The sequence below is a fragment of the Chrysemys picta genome, chromosome 18 (genome assembly GCF_011386835.1).
Source record: "Chrysemys picta bellii isolate R12L10 chromosome 18, ASM1138683v2, whole genome shotgun sequence".
Classification (NCBI taxonomy): Eukaryota; Metazoa; Chordata; order Testudines; family Emydidae; genus Chrysemys; species Chrysemys picta.
Window position 1 is genome coordinate 20,412,444 of NC_088808.1, and position 27,647 is coordinate 20,440,090.

General features: G+C 44.2%; 1 protein-coding gene across 4 annotated transcripts in view; it reads left to right on the forward strand.

Moving 5' to 3' along the window:
• The window catches only part of CCDC187 (coiled-coil domain containing 187), a 72,755-nt gene that overhangs the window by 33,908 nt on the left and 11,200 nt on the right, over nt 1-27,647 (forward strand). For 3 of the 4 annotated variants that reach the window (XM_008169507.4, XM_065572074.1, XM_065572072.1), the window contains 13 exons: nt 9,359-9,453; nt 10,735-10,845; nt 12,299-12,417; nt 13,462-13,592; nt 14,210-14,355; nt 14,494-14,681; nt 16,229-16,316; nt 17,732-17,878; nt 18,890-19,071; nt 21,905-22,089; nt 24,322-24,434; nt 25,851-25,932; nt 27,485-27,612. In XM_008169507.4, the coding sequence (XP_008167729.3) occupies nt 9,359-9,453; nt 10,735-10,845; nt 12,299-12,417; nt 13,462-13,592; nt 14,210-14,355; nt 14,494-14,681; nt 16,229-16,316; nt 17,732-17,878; nt 18,890-19,071; nt 21,905-22,089; nt 24,322-24,434; nt 25,851-25,932; nt 27,485-27,612 (1,715 nt within the window). The remainder of the gene's footprint in view (nt 1-9,358; nt 9,454-10,734; nt 10,846-12,298; nt 12,418-13,461; nt 13,593-14,209; nt 14,356-14,493; nt 14,682-16,228; nt 16,317-17,731; nt 17,879-18,889; nt 19,072-21,904; nt 22,090-24,321; nt 24,435-25,850; nt 25,933-27,484; nt 27,613-27,647) is intronic. The other variant, XM_065572073.1, reaches the window with a different exon arrangement.

Below are 27,647 nucleotides of genomic sequence, written 5' to 3' on the forward strand. Positions count from 1 at the left end.
GCTAAAATGGTCATTGAAATGTCAAACTTTGGCACATACACAAAAAAGGAAAAAAAACACGAGCTTTGCTGTGAAAAAAAAATTCCCTCTGTCTTTCTAGCCAACTGTAGCAGTGACAAACAGGCCCCTGATTGTGATAGTCTATATTGTTGCCATGTGCTTTTGTAACCCCTTGAGGCTTCATTTGAGGATCTCAAAAAGCTTTACGATTAACCCTCCCAACCCCCTCTTTGGTACATATGGGATACTGTTACATACGGGATACTGTCCCAGTTCTGCAAATGGGGAAACTGAGGCAGAGAGCTTTTAACCAAGTGAACCAAGGTCAGTGGTAGAGTCAAGAGTTGAACTCAGGATTGCTGGGGGATTGGCAGGAGGAAGGTTGTCACTTTATACTCTAAATAAATGTTTGCATCGAGACAAGGGAAAGTTTGTTGCTGAAAGGGTTAAGGAGACCTTGGCTTCCTTTTGCCAAACAGTAGCAGATGGTGCATTGTTTCGAGGGCTTTTCAGAGACAAAAGAACAAGATCAGATAATCTTTCTCCAAAGAGGGTACTTTGAAAAAGCCCTTGCTCTTATCAAGGATGCTTCATTGTTGCCCCCACAAGATTTTATATGCAATATCGGATTTTTGAGGTGGGTGAGCAATCAACATTATTTATTCTGTCTCTTCCTCAGCCTCCAACAAATAGGAAGGGCAGTTCAGAGGCTTGCACACTAAGTCTCTTGTCTGCAGAGTTTCCCATTGAACAAAAGATGTTTCACTCATCTGGTATTAATGGATAAGGGCCCGGATTCTGCAGTCTCTTGATCAGCGAGGAAAACACCCTGCCACATACAGTGTATGAGTCGAATGATAGAAACTTCTTCCTGTATACAAGCCAGGCAGAAGTCTTTGCAAACCCCCAGCATTTGCAGAGGTTAAGGGAGTTTGACTGAATCCAGCCCCAAGTTTGAGTGTAAGCAGGGTAGCTTCCAGCCTATGTCACTTCTTCCTAGGTGAGGTAAGGTATTGTCACTTTGAGGGACAATATAGATTTGAACTACAGGTCACAAAGAGCTCTGCTCACCACTGGTGTCAAATGGGAGATGCATATGAAAGACAGTATTAAATGCTCCCATAACTAACAACAACCATCAGTTAATACTGGTACACGCTTTTGCAGAAAAGAGTGAGAGTCATTTCTGCAGTGCAGATTGTATAATGAGGCGCAATTATATAGATCACTGCAAAATGTAAATATTTATCTTTAAAATACATATGCATTCCCTACATACTAATTGCTACTGAGTATTTCCTTTACACGATAATGAAATCCTTAAAGTATACAACAGAAGGCAGCAGAACAAATGGGAGCTTGCAAAATATCTAATATTTGTTAATATCTACCACCGAGAGTTAAGTGAAAGAGCCCATCCCTGGTTCTTGACACTTCTGTTTTTATAAGAAAATGTTGACCAAAATCCACAGCCCCCCTCAAATGCAATGGGCTGCCCACTTCATCTATACAAGTTGTTCTTTGACAAACCCATGTAATCTCCACAGAAGATCACTGGAAAGCAACACACTTTATTAATAGAGGGGCATGCCAATCAATTTAGGCAGAAAATATACTTTAACTTAGTATTGGTCTGAGCTGGTAAGCAAATGTTCTCCAGATTCGGATTAACACCAGACACTCTTCTGTAGGGTCCTGGGCTGCATTCTTCTTCCGCGCAGCCCGCCTACAGCACAAGACTCAGGTGGGACCACATATTAAAAGATCATTGAAAAGCGGCAGCCCCAAAAGTTCTGCTCTTTTTTTCTTGCCTTAGGAAAATCTCCCCAGCAGCTTAAATGAGTTTTGCCTGTACAGGAGTTGGCACTATAATTGTTTATAAGATTTGTGTAATCCGCTATAGATCAAATCTTGCGCCTGTCGAAATCAATGGGAGTTTTCAAGGGAGTGGAACCAGAATTCCACCTTAAGTGTGTGGTCCTCCAAAGCTATTGTATATATTGGAGGAGAGTTTGGGAGGTACTAACAGCAGTTAAGTACTTGTTTGTACTTCTGTAACTATATTGGGCTAGAAACAGATACAAGTAAAGTATAGTGTGCATGGAGATATACTAACATAAAGGTATAGTTTATTTAATATCGAGGTTAACATGTATGCTATTTAACATATCGTCTCCTAGGTGCCTAAATCCCTTTTGAAAAAGGGACTTGGGTGCTTTTGAAAAATCTTACTCTTAATGCCCAATCCTATAGTCTGCTCATGTGACTGGCATGATTTTCAGTTAAGAGGACTTGTGAAAGTAAGGTCTTCTCATGTGACTATGGGTCACAGAATCAGTGCATGCTTGTGGTGACTAGAATGAATAGTTTGGGATCTTCTGAGATGAAAAATTGGGCTTTAAAACTGAAATTCACTGTTGACCCAAGATTTCCCATTTTCTTTTTAATTCAAACTACAGTACAGCAGATTTTTTAAATTATTTCATTAGAGCTGGGAATAGAGGTGCAATCCGAGCAAATAGCCTTAAAATGTAATAATTTCACTGGAAGCACAAAGAAGAGGTATTTGTACATAAAACCATTTCCTTCCTTTGCAGACGCTTAATAATCTTTTGTGTCACTAGAGGGAGCTAGCCTCTTGTTTGTAGAACATGGAGGAGAAGTGATTAAATTAATAGAATCAAAGCATGGCAGAGACTTGTAACATCACTGCTTCCATTAATTGTCCTCAGACTGAAGAGCTTGAGAGAAGACTCCTTTGGTGTTTTGCTTTAAGATCATAAGCATTACCTTATGTATTTCACAACAGCTTACAACCTCGTTGCCTAGCAAAGCTCAAACAAGTTTGGTCTTTGACTTCCAACTGGCTTTAAAGTGTTTTGCGATGAGCCCCCTTTCAGTGGGAGGCATGGAAGTGTAGCTTTCCCCTTGAATCAATAAAGAAAATTGCTCTGATTCTCATCACTACTAACTTTCCTTCTTTGACCTAGTACCATTCCCCATTCGAGAGGACTGTTGGCATTGTTCATTATCCGGCAGATAAATCAGACCATGGGCTGTTTGTTCAGGAAGAGACCCCCCTCCCCACTCCCTCATTCTGTGTCACAGCAACTCTTCTCCCAAGCTCTAGCCTGCCGCTATTTGAAACATCCCACTCCAGGAAGTGTCCTGGGCACGTGTGTGTCTCCTACACTGAAGTAACCAGCATTGGTCTTGCACCACTGGTTGCACATTAGAAGTGCAGTGGATTGGGGAATTCAATCCAAACGTAACTGGTGAACAATGGAAATGACATTTTATGGAGATTTTCACAACTTTGACCAGCTATAGTTTAAAGATTTAATAGCTCATATTTCTCTGTCCCACGTAAAGGCTGGAACCATAGCTAACATGCTCCAATTGGAATGATCTCCCTGCCTAGCTCTACTCGCATTAACTAGCAGCAGAAGCCAACTGCTTTGTCACTGTGGAAACGGCCATAGGTAGAAATTTTGGCTGCCTCCTGGACTACTGTGCAGCGTTGCAGTAGGGGAGTTGAATCGGGCCTATCAATGGAATTTTGGCCAACCTCTTGTGCTAAAGGATTTAAAAATAAGCACAAAATATGTCAGAAGCCAGCGAGAGTAGACAAAGTGATTCTGAGAGGTAGGTAGTATGAAGACAAGCCAAAAATATGGAAGTGCTCAGGTCCCAGGCAGATTTACTTATATAGGGAAACAGACCCACAACACAAAGGCTACAATTCAACAGGATACACAAAACTGCCAACATCATGAAAGTAAACCAATCAATCAATTTCACTTAGCTGCAATCCGTTCCTAATTACACTCCATCTCAGGCTCTCCTGCACTAGTGCAATGTTGAAATGTTTGGGCTGAAAACAATGCAGAGGATGTTTTCCCCTCCCCATCACAAACTGTTTCCACTGGATTTTGATTTCCTTAACTCATGGAAACATTTATCATCAGGCTGAAATTGTGAAAAGCTTGGTTCAAATTTGACCTGACTTTTCCCCTCCTCCTATAAGGTGATCATGGCACAGGGGATTGGACATTCAATTGTGAGATTATAAATCCCTTTCAGAGGTTTATAGAGTCCAAAGTCAGGAGATACCATTGTGATCATCTAGTCTGTGCTCCTGTATAACACAGACCACAGAACTTCCCCAAAATAATTTCTAGGGCAGATCTTTTAGAAAAAACATCCAGTCTTGATTTTAAAATTGTCAGTGAATCCACCACAATCGTTGGCAAATTGTTCCAATGGTTAATTACTCTCACTGTTAAAAATGTTCAACTTATTTCCGGTCTGAATTTTTCTAGCTTCTAGTTCCAACTATTGGATTTCTTTGCTAGGCCAAACAGCTCATTATCAAATATTTGTATTTATAGATTGCAGTCAAGTTACCCCTTAACCTTCTCTTTGCTAAACTAAATAGATTGAGCTCCTTGAGTCTATCACTATAAGGCACATTTTCTAATCCTTTAATCATTCTCTTGGCTCTTCGCTGAACCCTCTCCAATTTATCAACACCCTTCTTGAACTGTGGACACCAGAATTGGACACAATATGCCAGCAGTAGTTGCACCAGTGCAAATGTATGTGTGATCTTGGGCTGCTGAACCGCCTTAAGGCTCTTTTACATGGAAAAAGAAAGCTCTTCATAAGAATTACTCCAATTCTATCATAAAGGAAAAAAATACTGCATGGTAGTTAGTCATCTCCAAGTTGCACTTACACACATTTCAGGTTGCAAGTGCATATCTTTGTAATAATTGGTTCGGACTGATTGCTGACACTAGCAGAATAAAGGGAAGTTGTCCTTGAATAAAGCAGCAGTAAGTGCTCCTGTCTAACTTCAAGTGATTAGAAAAATTAGACTTTGAGCCCAGCTTTTTAAATTATATCTAGTAGGGATTCTACAGGGTTTACTTCGATTATGCAGGTGTAGCGGTAAGTGATTTTTTTTTTAAACGCTATTGGAATAGAATGGAGTCTGTGAAATTTAGCCAGATACGGGGTTTTTTGAATGCAGGATGCAAAGAGTGCATCAAGATATAGCAAGATGGATACACGAGGGTGCTGGATGAGTGGGGTTTGTTTAAATGAGGTCCAGCTTTATTTAGCTTGCTTTCATGCTGGGCATATGTAGGCATTAGGTGCACTTGCATCGGCAAGTTCCCTCTACAGGTTCCATAGAACTGCATCTGACCTGCTCCTTATGCGTCTGCATGGCACATACCACTTGCACACAATGAATGAGGTTCTGCGCACTAAGCTGCCAACAAGCTTCCTTGCACACACTCTGCCAGGGAACGTCCCTGAAACTATTTAAAGTCAGGAGCGAGACAGTCAAGATGGACAATACCACGTGCTTTCGTGAAACAATAAGCTCTCAGTGAGTAATAATGTGACCTCACATTAACCTTATGTTCAAGAGAAATAAAACAAGATGGAAGTGATGCAGCAAATCATTTATTCACTGTGGCCATAGTAGCATTTTGATGCCTCTAATCTGTTTAGCCGTAAAACTTTCAAATTTGGAGGATAAGCTGAGGCTACCTCAGAGTCATAATTATATCCTAGAGAATCCTTTCTGGATTCCCGGCCACAGCTTTGGAATGGCCCAGGGGTTAGCGTGCCTTTAAACAACCAGATAAGCAGAATTCGTGTTGAGAACCTTAGTTTATACACTTGTATATACAATTGCCCTATATACAATAATATAAGGAGACACCCTGAAATGGCTGTTGAACGTGATGAGGAATCCAAGTAGAAGCTAAGCTACTGTTCATCTGTCTTTTCCCTGCTATTCTCTTCAATACATGCAAGATCTTGCTATGCAATCAACAGTTCTTTTCCCTACAAGGTCACTAAAAATGTGAGATTCCACTGCTCTTTGGCTAAAGTACCTTGTAACATTTCACCAGCTCAGTATGGCCAGCCCAAGTATGCAAAAGTCATGAGTCAGGCCCACCCCCCACCCCAAAAATCACAAGATCGTCTTAAAAAAAAGATTTTTTTTTTTTAAAGTGATGGATTCTTTTCATTCGCCTCCTGGTTTCTGTGTCTTTAGGACACACTTGCTTCACCTTTTCAAGCTTTTCCCCAGAACCAGGAGAGCTAGAAACATCCTTTTAAAAAAATTAAAAAAAAAAAAGCTGAGATTCTCATGCACTCTTCTCTTGAGCCCAGAAGCTGGGTCTTTAATAGAAAGCCCCAAATATCATAAGACTTGTGCTAAAATCATAAGATCTGATGCCGCCGCACGAGGTCAGTGAAACTGACGGCAGAGCTCTTAATCACCTCGCAAAATAGCAACAACGTTCCCGTGGAAGCCTGAATAAATTTGGGGCATTGACGTTTTATTTCCCCCACTTCTGTGTCCACATGCCATGATGCTTTTTAGGTCAAGAAACCCACACGCTTTCTACAGCTTTGATAGAAGCCCCTACAAAAAAAAAAAAAAAGAGGCTTTGGCATTTTAAAAACCTGCATATGTCAAGCTAGTATTGGGACTTGGGAACCTTTGGACCCAAAGTATACCAGCATGAGCTATCCCCCTTAATGCAAACATCCCTGAAATTCTGGGGGGAAATGCAGCTCTGAAATTGATAAATCAGGCCCACTTCGACTTACGATACATATAATGATCCATTTTATGATACTCATTTCTGACAGTGACGCAGCTCAGAGTACGTATGTAACCTGTTTGAACAGGCTGCACAAATTCATCTGAGAAGCTTTATATAGCCAAGAACATATAATTAGTAAACATTACATCACCTATAGAGCAACAGCCAGGAGAGTTGTAATAAGGAAGTAGCACTGAGATGGGAGTGCCTAGAGTGAGAACAAGCAACAGCATCAATATGCCGCGGTTATGAGATTGTTCCTCCCTGACAAAGTGAAAGAATCACAACTGCAGTGCAGTGCTGAGAGAAGTGGGACACATGGAGGAACAGGTGCAGCGCCACTAGAAGTCTGAAACTGGTGGATCAAGGTTTGAAAGCTTTTATTCTATTCTATGTCTGTGCGTTCTGTAGGTGCAGCCCCAAGAGAAAGAGGAAAAGGTGGGATTACCCCCCTTTGTACCCTCCAGATTCCAGGCTGCTGCAGGGGCTGAAACAGCCCCAGGTAAGTTAGAGCAGCCCCCAGCTGCTCTAACTTCTGGCAGCCAGCCCTCATCCAGTCCCAATGCCGGCACACCCCCTTTGAAGTTCCACCCCTTTTCTCTGCCCCTCATGTTGCTAAAAGATTATCCAATAGCATAGAAGGGAGCAAAATCACTTTGTGCTCCTTAGGCTAGAGACATTGGTTTCCTGGGGATGCAGCATGGTTTCAGCCCTGGCTGAGTCCTCTCCCTTTTGTGGGTGGTCACCAGCCTTTGGATGCGGCCTGCTTCCAAGCTCACTCGGTCTGGGCAGCATCCAGACACTGTCTTTAACTCTGGCCTCTGAGGCACACTCCTGGGGTGCAGACCCCCTGCCTTGGATCCCCTCTTTGGGATGCGGGACCCAGGGGCAGCTCTATGTTTTTTGCCACTCCAAGCACGGCTGTCAGGCGGCATTCGGTGGCATGCCTGTGGGAGGTCCGCCGGTGCCGTGCCTTCAGCGTCCCCACTGCTGAATTGCTGCTGAAGCCATGGGACCGGCGAACCTCCCACAGGCATGCCGCCGAACGCAGTCAGACTGCCGCCCTCACAGCGACCAGCAGGCCGCCCCCCGTGGCTTGCCACCCCCGGCACGTGCTTGCTGCGCTGGTGCCTGGAGCTGCCCCTGGTGGGACCCCACAGTCCAGCTGCACTAAGCCTCAAGATCAGCACTGGCCCCCATCCAGTAGCTTATGCATGTTCCGTTAGAGCCACACACTCACATTATTCTTAGATGGTACAGGAGAGATACAGAGCTATCAAAACCAACAAAGTCCTATATGCTCTCCCTGAGTCTATGCTGACCCATTCCCTGAGTCCCTAGCCCAGTCTTTGTGTGAGGCAGACAGGCCCTTCTTCCCCTTGCCGTCCTTCTGGTTCCTGGCGATATTCCGCTGTTGAGAGAGAGAGGAGGTGCCTGGTGCAGACGCTGCCCTTAAATTAAGTTTCAGTCCCCTCTGTCAGGCAACTCACTGGACAGCTTCAAAGCCCTAGTCAGGTGGCTAAAGTCCCAGTGCCCAGGAGACAAACTGGGAGAACCAGGTTCTTTTAGCCTGGCCCCCCTTTTTAGGAAACACACTGTTCTCAGAGAGGAGAGTCGTTCAAAGGTGATGCCCCCTGGATGCTTCGCTCATTCAGGGTCGGCCGCGTAGGCCCCCTAACACAAGAGTGCAAGCCAACATGAGGGTTACAGTGTGCAGCGAAGGGTGTGATCAAGGTCACCCTTGAAATGAAGATAGAACGTGGTTTTCACAGAATCAGACTGGGGGTGCAGAGTAAAAGCCAAACTGTCACAAGCACATGGGAGGCACTACTGCTCTAATAAAGGCCAGAAATCCAACCAGGAAGGCCTCTGACAGGAGATCCAAAGAGGTGTCTGTGGGGTGAAGCAGCTAGGGGTCATGTACACATTCTTCCTTCCTCCTGAGTAGCCACCACCTGCCCCTATGGCTAAGTAACGCACATCCTCTGTCATAAGATGCGATTTGGAGGCCATGGCCAGCCTTAAAGCATTGCAGAGATCGGGAGTAGCCGCCCCACGATCCTGATGGAAAGTAGCCTTCAAAATGCTGCTAGATTACATATCACATAACACTGATCAAGACCCCGATCCAGCCAGCCATCCCTGTTCAGCAAAGTAGTGACATGCAAGTGTTTCAATCCCATTGACTTTGGTAGGACTTAAGCAGGTGCTTCAGAGTAGGGTTGGATCGGGGCCCGAAGTCAGTGGTAATTTATACAGATTTAGAGATGTGGTTTTGGCTGAATGCATCTGTTCTACCAGCAGCTGCCTTAGGACATCCTGCCCCAGATCTCACTGTTTGTGGAGCTGGGACAGGCTGGGGGCTAGTGCATAGCACAGAATAGGCAGAGCAGTAACGCTTTCCTCTTTGCGTGGATCCCTGGGACAGCACTGGGGCTCGGTGGGTTCCTTGGTGGCACTCTGCACCTTGCCGTGGCTGCTGTGTGGTTGTGATCCTGGATGTGCAGTTGTTGAAGGAGTACACCTGAAAGTGCAGGTATCAATACAGCTCTCTCAATACCACTCTCTCTGGCTAGTGACCCATTGGCTAGTTCTGTTAAAGCATTGGATGCTTTCTCTAATGCATTCCTTATTGAAGGAGTACAGGTGGGTCCTATTCATTCTTCAGAATTAATTTGTGGCTAAAAATTCAGATACTGTCTCTATTTTCCCATCTTTCATAGGCAGAGATCCCAGATGCATAGATCTGGAGGAGAGATACAGGGATCACCTTGAAAACATACAGCAAACATCTCTGAGGCTGGCTCACAAACTGAAGGTACAGTACGTACCCTAAGCAAAATTAAATGTGGATTCAGTGCTCAATGAAAAGAGATGCTGGATAGTCCCATGTATGCCTTAAAGCAGGTTACCTTCAGCTGGCAGTGTTAGGTCTATGATCTCTGTTTTGCCACCTCAGGTCAACTCCCAATGACACCTACACCCATCGTTAACTGCTAAGCCTAGTTCCCCACTGGCAGGCCCAATTCTAGCATCAACAGGCAAGACTGAATTGCCCCGGGAGACTTAGGCTAGGTCTACACTACCCGCCTGAATCGGCAGGTAGAAATCGATCTCTCGGGGATTGAATTATCGCGTCTTGTCGGGACGCGACAATCGATCCCCGAATCAACGCTCTTACTCCACCAGCGGAGGTGGGAGTAAGCGCTGTCGACGGGGAGCCACGGAGGTCGATTTTGCCGCCTTCCTCACAGCGGGGTAAGTTGGCTCTGATAGGTCGAATTCAGCTACGCTATTCGCGTAGCTGAATTTGCGTATCTTAAATCGACCCCTCCCCCGTAGTGAAGACCTGCCCACAGTGTCCTCAGCTGCAAGTAGCAGTTCCCCAACCTGCTACAGCTGAGGTCAATGGGAGTGTAGGACCACACCTGTGGCTAATCACTCCATCTCTGCATTTTCCTCTGCCTGCAGAGATGCACTTTGGCCCCAGCTCCTGCTGTGTGGGAGGTGAGGGTCACTAGCAGGTCTCAAACACCAAAAGGGCAGAATGCAGCCATGACATGAAACCCACAGCGGTGGTGGGGATCGGAGGACAGCATGGGTATTTTTTCTGTTACCCAGAATTTGTACCAATGGTGAAAGAGTTCTTGATGCTATTTCTCCAGAATTAATTAGATTTCAACCACAAGAGACAAATTCTGCCTGGGCAACCTTACTGAAGCCAATAGGGTTACATGGCTGCTCATCAGAGTGGAACTTGGCATTGTGTGTTGAATTAGGCAAGTTACTTCCCACAGTTTTAAAAACGGTTTTTACGCACAATCAGGTAAAGAAAAGCCCACACCACGTTTGGAACTTGAAACTGAAGTCCACTTCCTTTTAGGAATGATTCATCCTTTCATCCCCCCCAGCCACATTTATTATCACAGGGTTTCTAGTAAAAGCTGAGCTACGTGCACCAGTTTGCCTGCAATAGCAATAGTGCAAGAACAAGTTTTTCACCTCTCGGCATTGATAAGGTCCCTGTAAGGAGCTCACAGTGAGGTTTTAGCTCATTACCATGAATTTTAAGAGTCCCACAATTTTCTCCCAAATCCAGGCTGATCGGCTCCAACAGGAAGGGCGGCTGGCTATCCTGCGTGAGAAAGCAAAGCTAGAAGCTCAAGAGAGCCAGAGGTCTTTGGATGAGTTGCTCAAGCATCAGTTAGCGGTAAATCTGTGTGGCCCCAGCAGCAGGAAAATGGCACCCACTCCAGACTTGGCACTATCACCTTTGGAGTCATTGAGACCTGGGGCCAGTACCTACCTGCCTCTCTCACCCGAATGAGCAAAGAATGCAGACTGGGGATATATTTTCCAAAGACCTAGAGCCCAGATCCTCAGAGGTACTTTGGCTTCCATGGGACTTGGGTGCCTATGGGAGGTAGGCACCTACATACCTTTGATGATCTGGGCTCATGTCTCTTTGATGATCGAATCCCATAGACAGCTGGTGGGACTCAGGCACCTTGGAAAATTTTATCCCAGGCATCTTTCTGTAGAACCTTTCACTGTAGTGTCTGAGCCCTTTTCTCCTGAAGGTTTGTAAACTATTCTTTCATGCTTCTATTTAGCACCCCATAGGCCTCTTGTCTGATCAGAACCACGGAGTCTCCTATTAAAAAAAGAAAAGAAATATTTTGGGGAGGTTGGTGCACGGCTTGTTTTTCTGTCTTTAGGTCCCCAGGTCCTTAATTCAGGCAAAATCCCACTGGTGTCAATGGGCATTTGCCAGAGTAAGGGATCCCAAGATTTGGTCCTATATTCATGAATACAATGCCTTGGACTCAGACCCACTGTGCAGTCCCAGGGCATTGCCACATTATTAAGAAAGCCATACTTTGTATGATGCTTTGACCACTTCTTCTGTCCATTTCTAGTAGCGGCCCTGGTAAAAGATAAACATCTCATTGGCTTTTTAAAAACAAAGACCAGGAGGTAACCACAGTATTACGGGACATGCTCATTGTCAACAGAGCAGCTTCTGTGTGAGCTATTGTGGGATATCTCCATATGTCTACATAATCACTTCACTGCTAGCCTCTAACTCAGTGGCTCTCAACCTTTCCAGATGACTGGACCCCTTTCAGGATTCTGATTTGTCTTGCCTACCCCAAAGTTTCACCTCCCTTAAAAACAACTTGCTTACAAAAATCAGACATAAAAATACAAAAGTGTCAGTGCACTGTTACTGACAAATTGCCGACTTTCTCATTTGTGTCATATAATTATAAAATAAATCAATTGGAATATAAATATTCTACTTATATTTCCATATATAGTATATAAAGCAGTATAAACAAGCCATTGTCTGTATGAAATTTTAGTTTGTACTGACTTTGCTAGTGCTTTTTATGTAGCCTGTTGTAAAACTAGGCAAATATCTAGATGAGTTCATGTACCCCCTGGAAGACCTCTGCATACCCCCAGGGTTACACATGCCCCACTGGTTGAGAACCACTGATCTAACTCATTAGTCAATACAACCCTCTAGAGGTCATTGGAATATGAAAGGCACTGTATAAACCCAGGTTCTAGCCCATGAGAATTACAGAAAGGGCTGAAAGGTGACACTTTTTGTACAGATCACTCATTGTCATTGGGGGTTCATTCCATTTTTACAGGGGCTGAATGGCTCCCAAGCCAGATGCACGGTGAGGGCAAGACTGAAGCATGCTAAGCAAGACCAGAGAGAATATCAATTTGAAGGTGATCCCAAAAGAGGTGATACAGCCGAGGACAGGTACAGTAAGCAATAGACAATGGGATGCTTGATTGTTTTACTCTATGACTTGTTCAAATTCAATGACTCAGGGCTTTGGAGTGTTTGAACTGGGCATCAGGAACATGTTTCTGCTACTGATATTCTTCAGGATCACAATGGGAATAGCTCGCATGGCAGCTGCGCTGTATGTGGGAATGAGATTCGTGTCCTAGCCCTTTGGAGGTTTCAGTTCTTCAATGTAAACGATATGTCCTGCAATTGCAAACTTTCTCTGGCCTGATTTTTGCCCAGATCCTGAAGGGAAACATCTCTGTCATGCGCAGCGAGTATCATAGGCCAGGGGAGGCTGAGTCTCCCCAAACAGCCGGGCGTGGCCCCACCTACATGCCGCCCGCCCGGCACTCCAGGGCTGGGGGCCACCCCGCCTGCCTGACACTCCAGGCGCTTAGGCAGCCACTGGCTGGGGTGCTCTGGGCTCTGGCAGTGGAGGGGGGACGGAAGAGGCCTCGGGCAGAAAGGGAGGGGCCAGGGCTAGCGCCCCCACCCCCCAACGGCCGGTTCACCCGCTGCCCATGATCTCTGCTGTATTTTCTGTGGCAGGAAAAATTGCATTTAGCTATAGATCAAAGATCTCTATTATTTTGGTGAACAGGAACCTCCTTTCCTCAATTCCTTTGATTTGCAGTCAGGTATCTTGGATAAACCATATATTGCTACCTGCTGAAGAGAAGGAGTATCCATTTTGACCAGCACCGTGGACACTGCCTACCAAGAAGGGGTGTTTTTCTAAGTGCACATTTTAACACTCATTTAAAGTAGCATAGACTAAGTACTTGAGAATTGGTTCCAACCTCGCACTGAGCTAAGTACCAGAAAAGAACTTTTCATATATATAGAAGCTCCACTCTAGAATAACTATTACTAACGCGCTGTTATGAAAGGTACTTGAGATCAACCGAGGAAGAGTGCTCTCTAAGAGCTAAGTATTATTATTGTCCCTGGCAGCTAATACACCAAAATATCATGTACGAATGTGTTTCTTTCCCCCTCCACCTCTGGTAGCGTTAGGGCACAGTCTCCAAAACACTCTGCACTGAAAACTGAAATCAACTGCCACGTGATGGATGCCATAAAAGCCACAGAGAGAAAATCCACTGGGGAAATGAACCTGGATTCCTCAACCCAGCCACAAGGTGACTATCCAGTTAGATGATTTAGTGGCATTTAGGGGCAAATTTACAGATGCCCTACAGTGGCACCAAAAGTGGAGCAGCATTTTGGGGTTGGGACACTGAGCAGCGATTTCATCAAATTTCTTAGTACACCTTTGACAATTTTGCCCCAAATGATTTAACTCACTGTATATATGACTAGTCAGAACAGTATCTTTATATCCTCTAATCACTCTACAGACACTAACCCTGAGAACACCCTGGGAGTTCAGTCAGCTGCTGTCATTAACCTTATTTATATAGCAGCAGGGAAATCAGAGACAAAAAAGATTAAGTGACTTTCCTAAGGTCACAGGAGGAGTCAATGTCAAAGCAGGGATTACAACACTTGAATGCGTGGCAGGCTTCTGACCCTGTGCTCAGATTGTCTAGTATTTTGGAATGGAAGCTAACTCGCCTAGACCACAGTATGAACTGATCTGTTTGGAAGCATATTAGAAAGTTTAATTGTTTAGCTTTAATCTATATTTTTTACAACCACGCTATAAAGTTTAGAAACAGGATACATCACTTCCCCCCTCACCCCTGATATGAAGAAATATTTTACTTACAGTGACTTTAATGCTCTCTTTCTTTAGGATCCCTGTCTGCACAGCATGGGGACTCTTTGCACACACGTCAATCCTTGAATCCTTTGCCTCCTTCAGTAAATCAGCCCAACAGCAAGACACTCACAGCAGATGATTCAGGAGACAGCAGCGAACAAATGGATTCCACAAGCCAGGTACTTGGGCTCCAGAGCTCCTCTCCTGCGAGTCGTTGCACATGGAGTCACCCATGTGGCTTTTATTTGCAATGCCAAACTTGTGGGACATCCAATGGCTGCCCCCTAATAAATCCATCCCTCTGCTTCTGCCTTTAGTGGAGTGAAGTCAGTCAGTTCTATGGAGGGTCCAGCACCTTTTGCCGTTTTAGTTTGACAATGGCTGAGCAGTACTTGAGGGAAGAAGAACTACGAGCCCGGCACCAGACTGCCCTCCTTCGACTCCGAGAAAAAGCCCTTCAGGAGAAAACCAAGGCAGAGCTGGCCTGGCTGGAGCATCGGAAAGGGTGAGCCCATTTTGCGTACCCTTTCCTTATTTCAGTACCTGGTAAACACGCTGTCTGACTGCAACAGGCCAGTCAGAACAAGGCAGCTGGGCTCTGCCCACTAAAGGGAGCGTGTACCCCCTTCATGGTGGGCTACCTTGTAAAAACAGAGAAGTCAACATCCTGCCCCTTTACAGGGCAAATTAAGGTACAACAGGGCTTCCCCACAGCCAGAAGGGACAAGGCCCAGCTTGTTTCAACCACATCCAAAGCCTGGCTTTACTCCAGCTAAGCTCTTATCTGCGGCTTGGCTCCCCACAGCAAATGCCTCCTGCCGTGGGCTGGAGCTGGAGGTCATTAATAAATTCCCCACAGCTGACCCAGCTCAGGCAGATGCAGTTCTTCAAACCAGAGTGACCATTAACCCCTTTCCTGCCAGCCTCCAGTCAGGCATACATAAGATGGAAGCCACACCATGAGCCTCAACCCCTCACCACCTCCTCAATTTTGGGTTAGCTCTACAACATCCCTGTGAGTTAGGGAAGTACAATTACCTCCATTTCACAGATGCAGGGCCAGCTCCAGGCACCAGCCTGGCAAGCAGGTGCTTGGGGCGGCCGCTCCGGAGAGGGGCGGCACGTCCAGGTATTCGGCGACAATTTGGCGGCCGGTCCCTCACTCCCACTGGGAGCAAAGGACCTCCCGCCGAATTGCTGCCACAGATCGCGATCGCGGCTTTTTTTTTTTTTTTTTGGCTGTTTGGGGCGGCCAAAACCCTGGAGCCGGCCTTGCACAGATGGGGAACTGAGGCAGTGAGAGAGATGTGCAAGGTCACTCAGGATGGCTGTGGGAGAACAGAGAATGGAACCCCAGTTGTCGAAAGCCCAGGCTAACACCCTAACCACTGCACCAGCTTCCATCTAGAACATGGAGTATGCCAAAAAGCAAAATATATGATAACTAAGGGCTGGGCTTGGGGGAAGGGCTCTCTCAGGAACTTGTGAAGGACTAAACTTTGCTTGCTGAAGTGGCTGCTCTGAGTCCAAGCGGATAGTCACTGGAAGTTGTTACTACCTGGGAGCTGTTTGATGGCCTGAGTGAAATAAGTTTGCTGGGTGTCACTCCACAGAGTCTGCATCACAATACACAGATATTAAGGGCCAGATGTCCAAAAGAGTCCAGCCCCCATGTAGGCATCTGAAATGAAGTGATCAAATTTTCAAACTAGTTCATCATCCAGCAGTTCCTACTGCTCTCCATGGGGAGGACGGAATCTCCATTGCTGTCAATGAGAGCTGCAGAATGCTGGGCGCGTCTGGAAACCTGGCCATCTTGCAAAGAGGTCCACGGTGAAATGGGCTGTGAATACTGAAGTACCTTCTCATTCTCCTGATGGGGTTGAGATACAGGCAGGGCAGCGTGGTGCACCTTGCACTGATGTACCTGTTCTGGGGATAAAGACTTCACTCCAGGCCCCAGCCCTGTCATGGGGACACCTGTCATGGGCATTGCATTCACACATCCAAACGTCCTTCTGGTAGTGATTTTGGTCTCCATCCTGCTTTCAGCTGTCTGGATAATCTGCGAGACAGTGAGGAAGTGTCTGCCGTAGCTGAGAAGCAGCACAAAATCCTAACCAGGCTGAAGCAAGAACAGGTAATGTTATTGCAATTACACAAGCCAGCTTTCTTCTTGAAAAACAAGGGGAAGTGTTAACACTCAGAGCTGATGAGAATCTCTTGGACAATAGTAAAGGAGTATGTAGTGTTGTTGCACAGACTTCATAATATACTTCATTGATGTTGATTTTTATACCTCAGATAAGTTATTTTATGCCATGGGCTGTACTCTATACATTTTAAAGAAGCAGGAAGCACCATTTCTCTCTGCAACTCCAGTTTTACTGCAGTTATCTACTCTTAGTGTATACACCCGATGGTATGAGGTGTTTAGGATTCCATTGTTGAGATATAGGACATTAGCCAACAGTTAGTAGCGGTCTTGTGGCTAAAACACAGCCATGGGCGTCAGATCTAGATTCTATTCCTGACTCTGCCATAGATTCCTCTGTGACTTGGGCCAAGTCCCATGCTGTCAGATTTTTCAGAAGTGGCCTGTCATTTTGGGGGCCTTACATGCCTTGAAGGAATCTGATTTGCAAAGCGGCTGAGCATCCACAGCGCCTAATGTCTTCATCTGGAGTGGTGGGAGCCGTGCCCAACTGAAAACTAGGCCCAGGTTGTCTCAAGTTGGGCAAGCAACAACCAAGTTAGCCAAAACTAGTGGTCAGCTTTGAAAAGTTGGGCCTTATGGTCTGACTTTCAGAGGTGCTTGTTTCATTAGCAATAAGCATCGCAGTGAGCAGATAGAGTTGTAGGACAGAGCACTTTTACTGAGCATGCACAGAAACATGCTGAGAGAGGCCTGTGTATCTAATAGCAACCTGGTCCAGCAAGCTCACCTGAGCCCCTGGTGTCTCACCAACTATGTCCCTCCTAAAACCTGGCCCTCTTTCTTCAGTCCCCTTCTTCTTCAGTCCCCTTTCTTCAGATACTAGTGTTGAGCACTGGAACTCTCTCTGATTGAAACGGGATCTACAGGTACTCAACGCCTTGGAACATCAGGCTCAAGTGGGCAGTGGGAGTCAGAGTCAAAGCTTGAGTTTGAAGTGTGGCGTTTCTGGCTCCCAGGTGCTACTAGACCGTGCCTCGCTCTCACCTCTCCCAGCCCCCCAATTTTCTCTGCACGTGCTTTCATCAACATTCAGAACAATTTGGCACTTTCTAATAACTCTACGAAACATTTCCTTTACCTGTTTGTCAGTAACCTCGCGTGTCTGGGCACAAGTCAGCAAGCACTGCTCAAAGCAAAGACTGAAAAAATTGTACACAAAAATGCCCATAAAAAGAGCTATATATATTGAATACCCAAAATGCACTTTTTGTTCTTTTTAATTGCAATATTTCCACTTGTTACTAATTATAATTAACTGACCCGTAGGCCTTTTTCATGTGTATTTGTATTTTAACTGTAACTTACGCTCCCCCCTCTTCACTGTCTGTTCTGTGCAGGCGGAAATCCAGCACCTGCAAAATATCTACAGGGCAGCTCACCAGGAGAGAAAGCTGCTATTAAAACAGCAGAGAGAAATCTTACTAATGCAGCAGTCAACAGCACAACTCCAGCGGGAGCTGCATGGGTTGGCACAAGGGCCACAGGTTAATAGAACCCTTAAAATGCTACCATTACATTTGGCACTGGCAGATTTGGGGGCATTACCGATAGAGGAAAGCCATGGGTTTGTTCTTATTAACTGCAGTAATGAAGCTAAAGCAATGATAAATGTTGCTATGGTATTGACTCCTATAGGAAAAGAGGAATGATATTTTACTTGCCCATTAAAAAAATTACTTGCCTCAGCAAGTTGGTGAATACAGTTTTGCAGAGTTGGTATAAGCTGTGTGGGAGGCCTCGCGTGGGTAAATTTCACTCCACCCTAGCGGCCTATGAACATCAGTATGTAAATGCTCTGCTCCACAGAATAGGGATGCACATGTGACGTGACAGAATTGAGAGGAAAGGCACATGGGATTAAAGTTCTAGCCTTTTGCCTCAAGAATATCAGTACAAATGACTGTGACTCCTCATCATAATCTGGGGAGGGGGTGTCTTTATATTGAATATATTGTGCCAGTCAATCTGGCAGAATCTGGCATTGGTAATACCAGCTTTGCTCAAAAGAGGTAAATGCCCAAGATAGTAGATCTGTTGCGCTCCACGCCCAAAGAGCCCCAATACAGAGGATGCACACCCCTGTCAGTGGGCTTCTGAAATCCTTCCCCCTCTATACAGCAGGACTGCAGGGGTTCCACGGGAGAAAGGGCCCTCCACTCCTGCAGAAAAGGGCTCAGGATTCAGGATTTACTTGCATGAGAACAAATCCAATGTAACACCACTATCCTCAGTGAATGCAGATTTACACTGGTGTATCAGAGTAAAATTTGGCCCTATACGTATATTTTAAGGGTAGCATTTTCAAATGCATTCAGTGTTGGCCTAACCTTGCACCCATTAAAGTCAATGGGAGTTTACCTGGGTTTCTTCAATGAGCGTCGGTTCTGATTTCAGTCATTTTCCATTCCAAGGGACTGCTGCAACCTCTAGTCCCTGCCTCTTACAGGCTGAAAGAATAACTAGTAAACTCTTATGCATTGCCCTGTTCCTTTTAGTTTACAAACAGCTCAGCAGACGTTGAAGAAGCAATAAAGCAGAAGAAGACTGGGACAATTTCCAGTCCAGCAATATCCTCCGTGCCAGCAGAAGCTACAGCATACTCACAAAGGCCAGTTCTGTCAAGGAACGGAAACAGTTGTGCCCAGTTAAATAATACACTGAGCAGGAAATACAAGAGGTCGGTAATAGCTTTTAAATTCTTTTTTGCAGTTATGGTTACTGAGAAAACCAGCTGAGGAAAGGATGTGGGCTGCTATATCCCAGATAACTGACCACTCATTAAAGCAAGGCATTGAGACTCACTAACATAGCTAATTAGGCTTCCAGCACCCCTGAGAGGTAGATAAGGGACTTGTCATGGTTACACAGAACTTGTGGGACACACTGCTACAGCTACTGGGCAATAACAGCAATAACACACAATAGGTTAGGCCAGAAAGGGAGATTGTGCCCAGTTGATATAGCAGTGGGAGTTTCTGTAGGCAGAATGCAGTTACCTGAGCTGGAATTTGGAGACGAAGAAAGGGCTGTGCGATCTCTAATGACAAACTGTAGTGAAACCACGCTATTATAGCTCATCTGAAAGATGTCACCTCCAGAAACAGTGTTGCACATTCCTTTGCTGGCACCTGGGTCCAACAGGCAGGTATCTGAACTGTCTTCATGGTCTCCCAGCCAAATGGGGTAGTGGGTGCTCAGCACTTCTGAAAATAAGATCTAAAAATCATGGGATTTCATACATACCTTCTGAACAGCAGCCTTCCGAAGCAGGCGGAGGTGAATGTACACATTAAAACTAGTTTGCTTTAGAAAAATAGGTGTAATGTATATATATCTATATATATATACACATTACACCTATTTATATATAAAAAATATATACATTACACCTATATATATATATATATATATATAAAATTACACCTCTCTCTATATAAAGGAGCCTCACTCGTTATAACTAAGAGCTAGTCTAGCAAGCTGGTGAGTCAGTGCTGGGCATTTACTTAGCTTCCCAGAGGGAACGGCTTTCAAATAAATCTCTGCATGAAACTGATCTATAATTCATGTTGTTATTGATTACAAGTCACAGGAATCGTTAGGAAGGTTTCTTGGCTGGACTTTCACTTCTTATTACTGACAAGTTTGCTCATAGTGGAAGAGTAAATATTAGCCCAAGTCCATAGACAGGGCCTAGTGGGGGCTCAAAATGTACCCAAACTGTGGCTGCATTGTTGTATACAGATCTGTTTCACGTGTAAGAATACAGAAGGATAAGTATGCTAGCTGTTCGCCAGTGCAGGTGCATTCATATTTTATACTGATCAGGATAATAATTAAAAGCCATCGGCAGTCTCTATTACTGTCTCAGAGCTTGTCTGGGGGTGGGCAGTGGAGCAACATTTACAAAATTAAGGCAAAATTAAAATAATGTTTCAAACTGCCCAAACATAACAAGTAAATGCTGACATTCTGAAAGCACTGCTGCTGTTAGATTATATGAGTGGATCAGGCTGGTATCCAGGTGCTGCGTTCCAGAACTTGTAAAGAGCCACCTGTGATATCTGACTGCATAACTTTCTGCTTCCAGGCTACTTCAAAACACCTTGCAATGTTGGTTCATTTGGAAAGAAGCTAACCCTTCCTTAAAACCATCCGTAGAGCCTCATCCAAACAGGAAATGTTGCAACCGTGGGGCCCCAGTTTAATTGGAAAACATTAACAGCAGAAGAAATCCTATATTATTTTTTCAGCATTCTCCTATAAGACTTGGGGCCTGATCCATAGCTCATTGAAGTCAATGGAAAGATTCCTATTGACTTAAACGGGGTTTGGAGCAGATACTATATGTATTTTTATACACAGCAGGACTAGATATTGCTATAAATTTAAGCAAATCTATACCACTTCCTAATGTTTATTGCTTTTTCTCAATATTTCGTCCTAAAGAATTATACTTATTAAGCTTTATTCTATATAGTGGCTTTAATCTGAATGTTTTACACTGTTTATAATAATTATTAAAAGGAAACAAAAATAATAAAAACAATTATGTAATCATGTTATAGTGTCAAATAACAGTTTTCAGCTAAGGAGTCAAATACATCATCTGAAACGTATTTCCAATTGTAATTTTAAGGATTGGTGATATTAGATGCTTTATATGACCACCTAAAACCATTTTGTCCAAATTAAAAAAGCGAAAATAAAAAATATGTATTTTGCAGTTATCCAATAGCTGATTAACTCCTAGAAGTGAAGATAGTTAGTTAGTTTTAGCCCAATGGATAACATATGAAAAGTGTTTCAGTGTTTTTGTAGTATATGACTAGTATGCACCACTGCTCTCTGCTGGGTGGAATCAAATTGCTCAACTATGTGTCATGGAGCCTGTACCGCTAACAGTTAATGGAGAATCTCCTTTAATTCAAATGGTAAAGCTCTATGCCTTTGGAGTAGGCGGATATGACTTCTATCTCCCAGTTGCTGTTAAGTTCAAAGCAGTTATGGTGACCAACATGTGAAGTTCAAATGGCCACAGATTTGTTATGTTAGATTTTTTCATATAAAATAACTGTTGAAATCTAGCAAATCATTGCTGACTTGAGTGGGAGCAGCATGTGGGCACCAGGGGCTAGAATTTGGCCCTATACTTTGCTTTCCTTGATGCTGCTGATTTTTTTTTTTTAGTCTTCCACTGTGTATGGGTGAGAGGGGGGTGGGGATTTCTGCTATGTAAAACCCGGCAACAGATGAGATGAAGGGAAAATGCCATTTCTTTGCTAACTGTATTTGGAATGGAAAATAAATGCTCTACGCAGGTAGTGTTACTGACTTCAATATTCTGCTGCTCTTCCTACAAACATACCCACGGAAGCATTCTCCAGCCTCTAAGAAGGACTTGCAGTAGCCTTCGATACGTACCTTTATTGACGTCCCCTGGGTTTGTCATGATTAATTGGCGACCATGAACCCAACCTGAAATCGTTAATTGCTTGTCTAATTGTGTACAGCTTTCCTACTGAGAAAGAGAAAACATCGCTGCAAGGCAGGCAGCAGGCAGAGGTGCCTCAGCGGTGGAAGCAACGGTCAGGTGCACGAGACCCCGAAGTGTTTGAAACAATGGCCAAGGAACCATGTGATTCCAGTGATCGAAGCACAGACCCACTTGTGATGGATAAAGACTCTGAAAACACAGGTATCTATACAAAAGCTTCCATGCCAGAACCATCCCGATCGAGGGGCATGACCGGTCCGTCAAAACAAGCAAACATGGTAGAAGTTGAAAGCTGAAACCCTCCAGGTAGCACTTTAAATGATCTGTTAAAAGGGGACAATTAATTCGAGGCCACAAGACTGGCTTCAAGCCTGAGCTTGATAAGTTTATGGAGGGGATGGTATGATGAGACTGCCTACAAGGACATGTAGGCAGTCTGCGACTGCTGGTAGCAAATATCCCCAATGACCAATGATGGGACACTAGTTGGGGAGAGCTCTGAGTTACTACAGAGAATTCTTTCCCAGGTGTCTGGCTGGTGGGTCTTGCTGAAATGCCCAGAGTCTAACTGATCACCATATTTGGAGTCAGGAAGAAATCCCCCCCCCCCGGTCAGATTGGCAGAAACCCTGGGGTTTTTTTGCCTTCCTCTGCAGCATGGGGCACAGGTCATTTGCAAGTTTGAACTAGAGTAAACGGTGGATTCTCTGTAACTTGAAGTCTTTAAACCGTGATTTGAGGATTTCAGTAACTCATCCAGAGGTTATGGGTCTGTTACAGGAGTGGGTGGGTGAGGTTCTGTGGCATGCAATGTGCAGGAGGTCAGACTAGACGATCACGATGGACCCTTCTGGCCATAAAGTCTATGAGTGTAAGTCTCAACCCTCATTTGAACCAATGTAAAATATTTCTGTTGGACTAGGTTTGCTACGTTTTGGGGTCTTAAGTAGACCTTGCCACAATTATCCATGTTTTTGTCATCGCCAGATTGGACTTCTGGATTGTGGCCTACTCAAGAGCTACTAGGGAGCTTCAACCACTGCAGAATGGTTTCACTTTTATAATACAGTGTAATTTGGTTAACAGGATGGATTTAAGCACTAGTTCTAGGGGAATTAAATAGATGTCAAAATGGTTTCTTCAGGGCCATGAAATCCCAGCATAAGAAGCTAAGGAATGCTGGAACCAGAAGACAGTATAAATACAAATGGGTCTTTTGCAGACAGGCAATAGATTTTACATGCCACACGGTTGTAGTATACAGAATGCAGCTTGATAACGTTGGGCTGGCAGACAGTTGATGAACATGTCCAGAGATTATGTTCCAGGTTTATGATGTTTCATAATGCACCCCATGTATTTTATGTCATCTGCATTGCCTTCAGAGGGTGAAATCCAGGCCCCGTTGAAGTCAATTGCAAAACTTTCATGGACTTCAGTAAGGCCACGATTGCACCCAGAAAGTGTAAAGCTGGGGGCTTAAACTGGCCTTAAGTGATACATAAGTCTTGTGCCAGCTCTCTGCACAAACAGGGGTAAATTTTTCACCTAAGATGAAGATTTGTACTTTGAAAGAGTATTTCACTTTGGATCCCAAGCCCTTGCACAGAGGTGTTTCACCTTTGATAGCAGGGGCGACGTGTGGAGGGGGACCCTGCGGGGTCATGTGCCGCCCCCAGATTTGCTGCTTAGCTTGTACTGAGCATGCTCACATGGACTGAGCATGCTCAGTAACACTGCTGAAGCCAGCTGCCCTCACTCTGCACCCTCACTATTGGCAGGCGTGGGTTGTCTCTGTTTAACAGTAAAAAAATAATAGAGGCTCTAAGATGTTGGCAAAGCTGCATCTAAGTGTTGCTGTAAATCATCATTGTTTCTCCAGGCTGGAAATGTCATGGTATCGCCCATGGGAAAATGTGATCAATATTGTCTTACACACAAACACTCACTGTGCAATATGAACTCTTATGAGGGTTGACAATATTCATGGGTCCTTTTCTTAATAGAACAAATACTAGCTAAAAACCAGCTTACACTATAAACAACCCATCCGTGAGTCTCACTTCCTGGCTAACAAAAACAGAAGTACTTTTGCTGAACTCCTAAAAGGAAGGCTAGGTTTGTACAGCTGGAGATTGGTGCTCTAGTAAATTAATGAAATGGATAAGATGGGCGTAAAAATAGCTGTGTGCTTAGATAGTTAAAATGTTTGAATAGTCTTAAGTATTATTGTTAGTTGCTGCTACTGTTGGGGTGATTTTTATTCAGACAAGGAATATTTGGGGCAAAATCTTTTTTTTAAAGTTTACTTAAATGCACTTTTTATAAACCACGAAAAATGTGCGTTGAATTTACCAAAAAACTAAAGTATAAGTTAACTTAGCCATGCATAAAGATACACCATTGTCAGTTTAAGATCTTCATGTCTTTCAGAGATTAATGATAGGTGTCATGCTCTCTTACATTTGGAACACACAAATTCAGCCGAAATGGATGAAGCTACACTCACCCCTGTTCCAATAGAAGACAAACCCCATGAATTTCTTGTAAGCACATCCTTCTTTGAGATCCTGTGTCCACTTATGACCACTGCAGTAATTCTACCCCAAGGCCTACGCGCCAGTCCAAACAGTGATGAAGTGGTGCATTGGCTTCATATTGGCTTCACCCTCTGCACAAGGGTGAATTCCACATTTAAGATCTTGAATAGCTTTATAAGCAGGAGCTCTTATCACCTGCTAGGTTAAATTTACTAAGGATAACCGGTTTGAAAATACGGCTCCCTTGTACTGTATGTTGTTTATTTGAGGCTTAAATGCTGTGTGGCCTAAGCAGCGACCTAACCTTCCCCTCCCTTGCTCCCAAGGGCAGTAAACTATTACATGCTCATACCAGCAGATTATTATCCCCACCATCCACCAGAAATGCAGGGAGGCTGCGTGTGTGTGTGTGTGTGTGGCTGCGTGTGTGTGTGTGTGTGGCTGTGTGTGTGTGTCTTAGGCCCCCTTATGTCTCTGTATAGGCCTGGCCACTGTCCGGCCCTTAAGACTTTGTCTGCACAGCAGCTGGGAGCAAGCCTCCCTCTCTGGGTAGACAGACTCACACCAACTGTGTGAGCTAGCGTGCTAAGAATAGAAGTGTGGACGTTGCTGCCCGGGCAGTGGCTCTGGCTAGCTGCCCGAGTCCAAGCCCACCCAACCCCGTAGGAGCCAGCTCAAGTGGCTAGCCTAGGTTGCCATCCCTACAGCAACTTCCATACTGCATTTTTAGCATTCCAGCTTGAGCGGAGCTAGCATGAATCTTCCTGTCCGGATCAGGAGGCATGCTCCAAGCTGCTGTGTAGACGTACTCTGAGGTACGTCTACACTGCAAAGAAAAACGTGCAGTACCCAGTCTAAGAGCCTGAGTCAATGGATTCGGGCTGGTGGGGTTCAGGCAGTGAGACTAAAAACGGCAGTGTAGCTGTTCCCATGTGGGCTGGAGCTGGGGCTCTGAAACCTGACAAGGGGGAAAGGTCTCTGAGTCTGGGCTCCAGCCTGAGCGGGAATGTCTGCACTGCTAATTATAGCCTCACAGCCCAAGTCAGTTGATCCAGGCTCTGAGACTTGGCGCCGTGGTTTTTCTTTGCAATGTAGACATAGCTTAACTGGCTTTGTGCTAAATCTCCCAACTGCAGAGTCTGGACTTCTCTTCATGTACAGCACTACAGCTGTGTCACTGTAGCGCTACTGTGAAGACGCTTCTCCCATTGGCACAGTTAATCCACCTCTGCGAGAGGTAGTAGCTAGGTCGGTGGGAGAAGCTCTCCTATTGACATAGCGTTGTCTACACAGGGGGTTAGGTCGGTCTGGCTACATCACTCGGGGTATAGTTATACCGATATAGGTCTGTAGTGTAGACCTGGCCCCTCTCTCTCCCCCTTTTATGATACTAACTCTGACCTTTGAACATTTACATTCTAGGATTACGATCATAAGGAAAAGAAGTTTGTTTCAAACCAAGCACTAGCCCCTAAAGACAATGAGGATATTAATTCCCATGACAGTGAGTTTACAATGAAAGGTTTGGGGATACTTTCCACTTGGTGTAGCTTATGCCTTGCTTGAGTAGAAAATAGTCTTCAAGGAACTGGTAAATCATATTTAATGCTATTATGTCCAATCTGTTTCAAGTGCTTCAATCAAACTTTAATATAGACAGAAAGAGAGACAGTCTTCTCATTTATTACCTAAGTGTCTTGCTCACTGTACCGAATGTATAAATCACCTTTAGGCAAGATGTTGGAGATCTGTCTAAGGGTTATTATGAGAGATGATTATACTGCTTTTTCAGAACAAAATCATAACTTATTTGGATTGTGTCATTAACAATTTACTTTCTTTTGAGGTATTTTCAAAATAATTTAAGGGTCTGCATCTTAAAAGAACATAGATCAGCTAAAGATAGACTTTGACAGGACATACTGGAGTTATTTTTGTTTCCAGGTTTTATCTTCAGTTCATATTTCTTGTTCCCAGTTCAACTTATAACAAATAAAACTGGCTTTTTATATATGAGACAGTTATATCATTTATATAGTTCTGTGTATGCAGAGTCTCTGGATTATAAATATATATATATAGTCACATCAGTTCTCATTTGTATCATTTTTACTAATGGAGTATCTTAACTGCATCAAATTCACCCAGATCCCATGATGAGGGCTGCTCAATTCATTTGTGTAATTTTTTTTTATAACAATGATCCAGATTACATAGGCCTAGTATAAGCTTCATTTCAACAAGGTACTTAAGTACATGCCTAACTTTGAGCATGTGGGTCGTCACATTTTAAGTCAGTGAAGTCAATAGGAGTTTTTCCATTGACTTCAATGGGGCCAGGATTTCACATTTAGTGTTTTGTTCTCATTTGTTTTCCTGTCCAGAGGCTCAGCTCTGTTTCATTACCTAGGTTTGCCATTGGTTAACTGCTAACACTCGTGCACAAAAAAGGAAGAGGAAAAAAACAAATGTTTTTGTTTCAGTTTGAAAAACTGAAAATTTCCATGGAAAATTGTGACTGGAATGGAAATTTTGTTGTTTCATTCTAATGTTTCCATGGGAAATACCTAGCACTCTTCAAACATCACCACTCAGAATATATTTATCAATCCTGCCCAAACACAGTGCTCTCAGAAGCAAACAATACACAGTACGAAGATGTTTAGTAAGAGCTTGCATGGTAGTCCTTCCCAGTGTGAACAGGGGTAGTTTTTGTCTGAGAATCATGTTAGACTAGACCAGTTTTTTATAAAAACATGCCAGAGATATTACCTACCTATCTGCTAGATACTTCAGTGATCAGTGCTTTACATAAGCCCATCTACAGGTAGACAGAGGGGACTAGTAGCTTTAGGTATAACAGTGGTAGAAGACACAGTTTGGCTAGCACAGCTCTTGGGGGAGTAAAATATCCTTGCGTACAATGGTCAAAAAAGCCATACAAATCATCTGGCACCACTTTCCATTCTCATGGTTAGAGCTAGCCTGGTGCTGCTGACACAGAGCAGAGAGCTGTAGATTCTTCCTTCTGTGTCCCAATAATCTGTGTATTGCAGGTAATGCTACCTCATCCTCAGTGGAAGAATTAGAGAGTGATACACTGACAATGGAAAAGGTGCACAGGGTGCAAGGAGGAAGCCAAGAGACTGCAGGAGAAGACGAAGGCTCATGCCATCCATATAAGGTGCATGGCAGGGCTGCTATTTATGTTTTGAAACT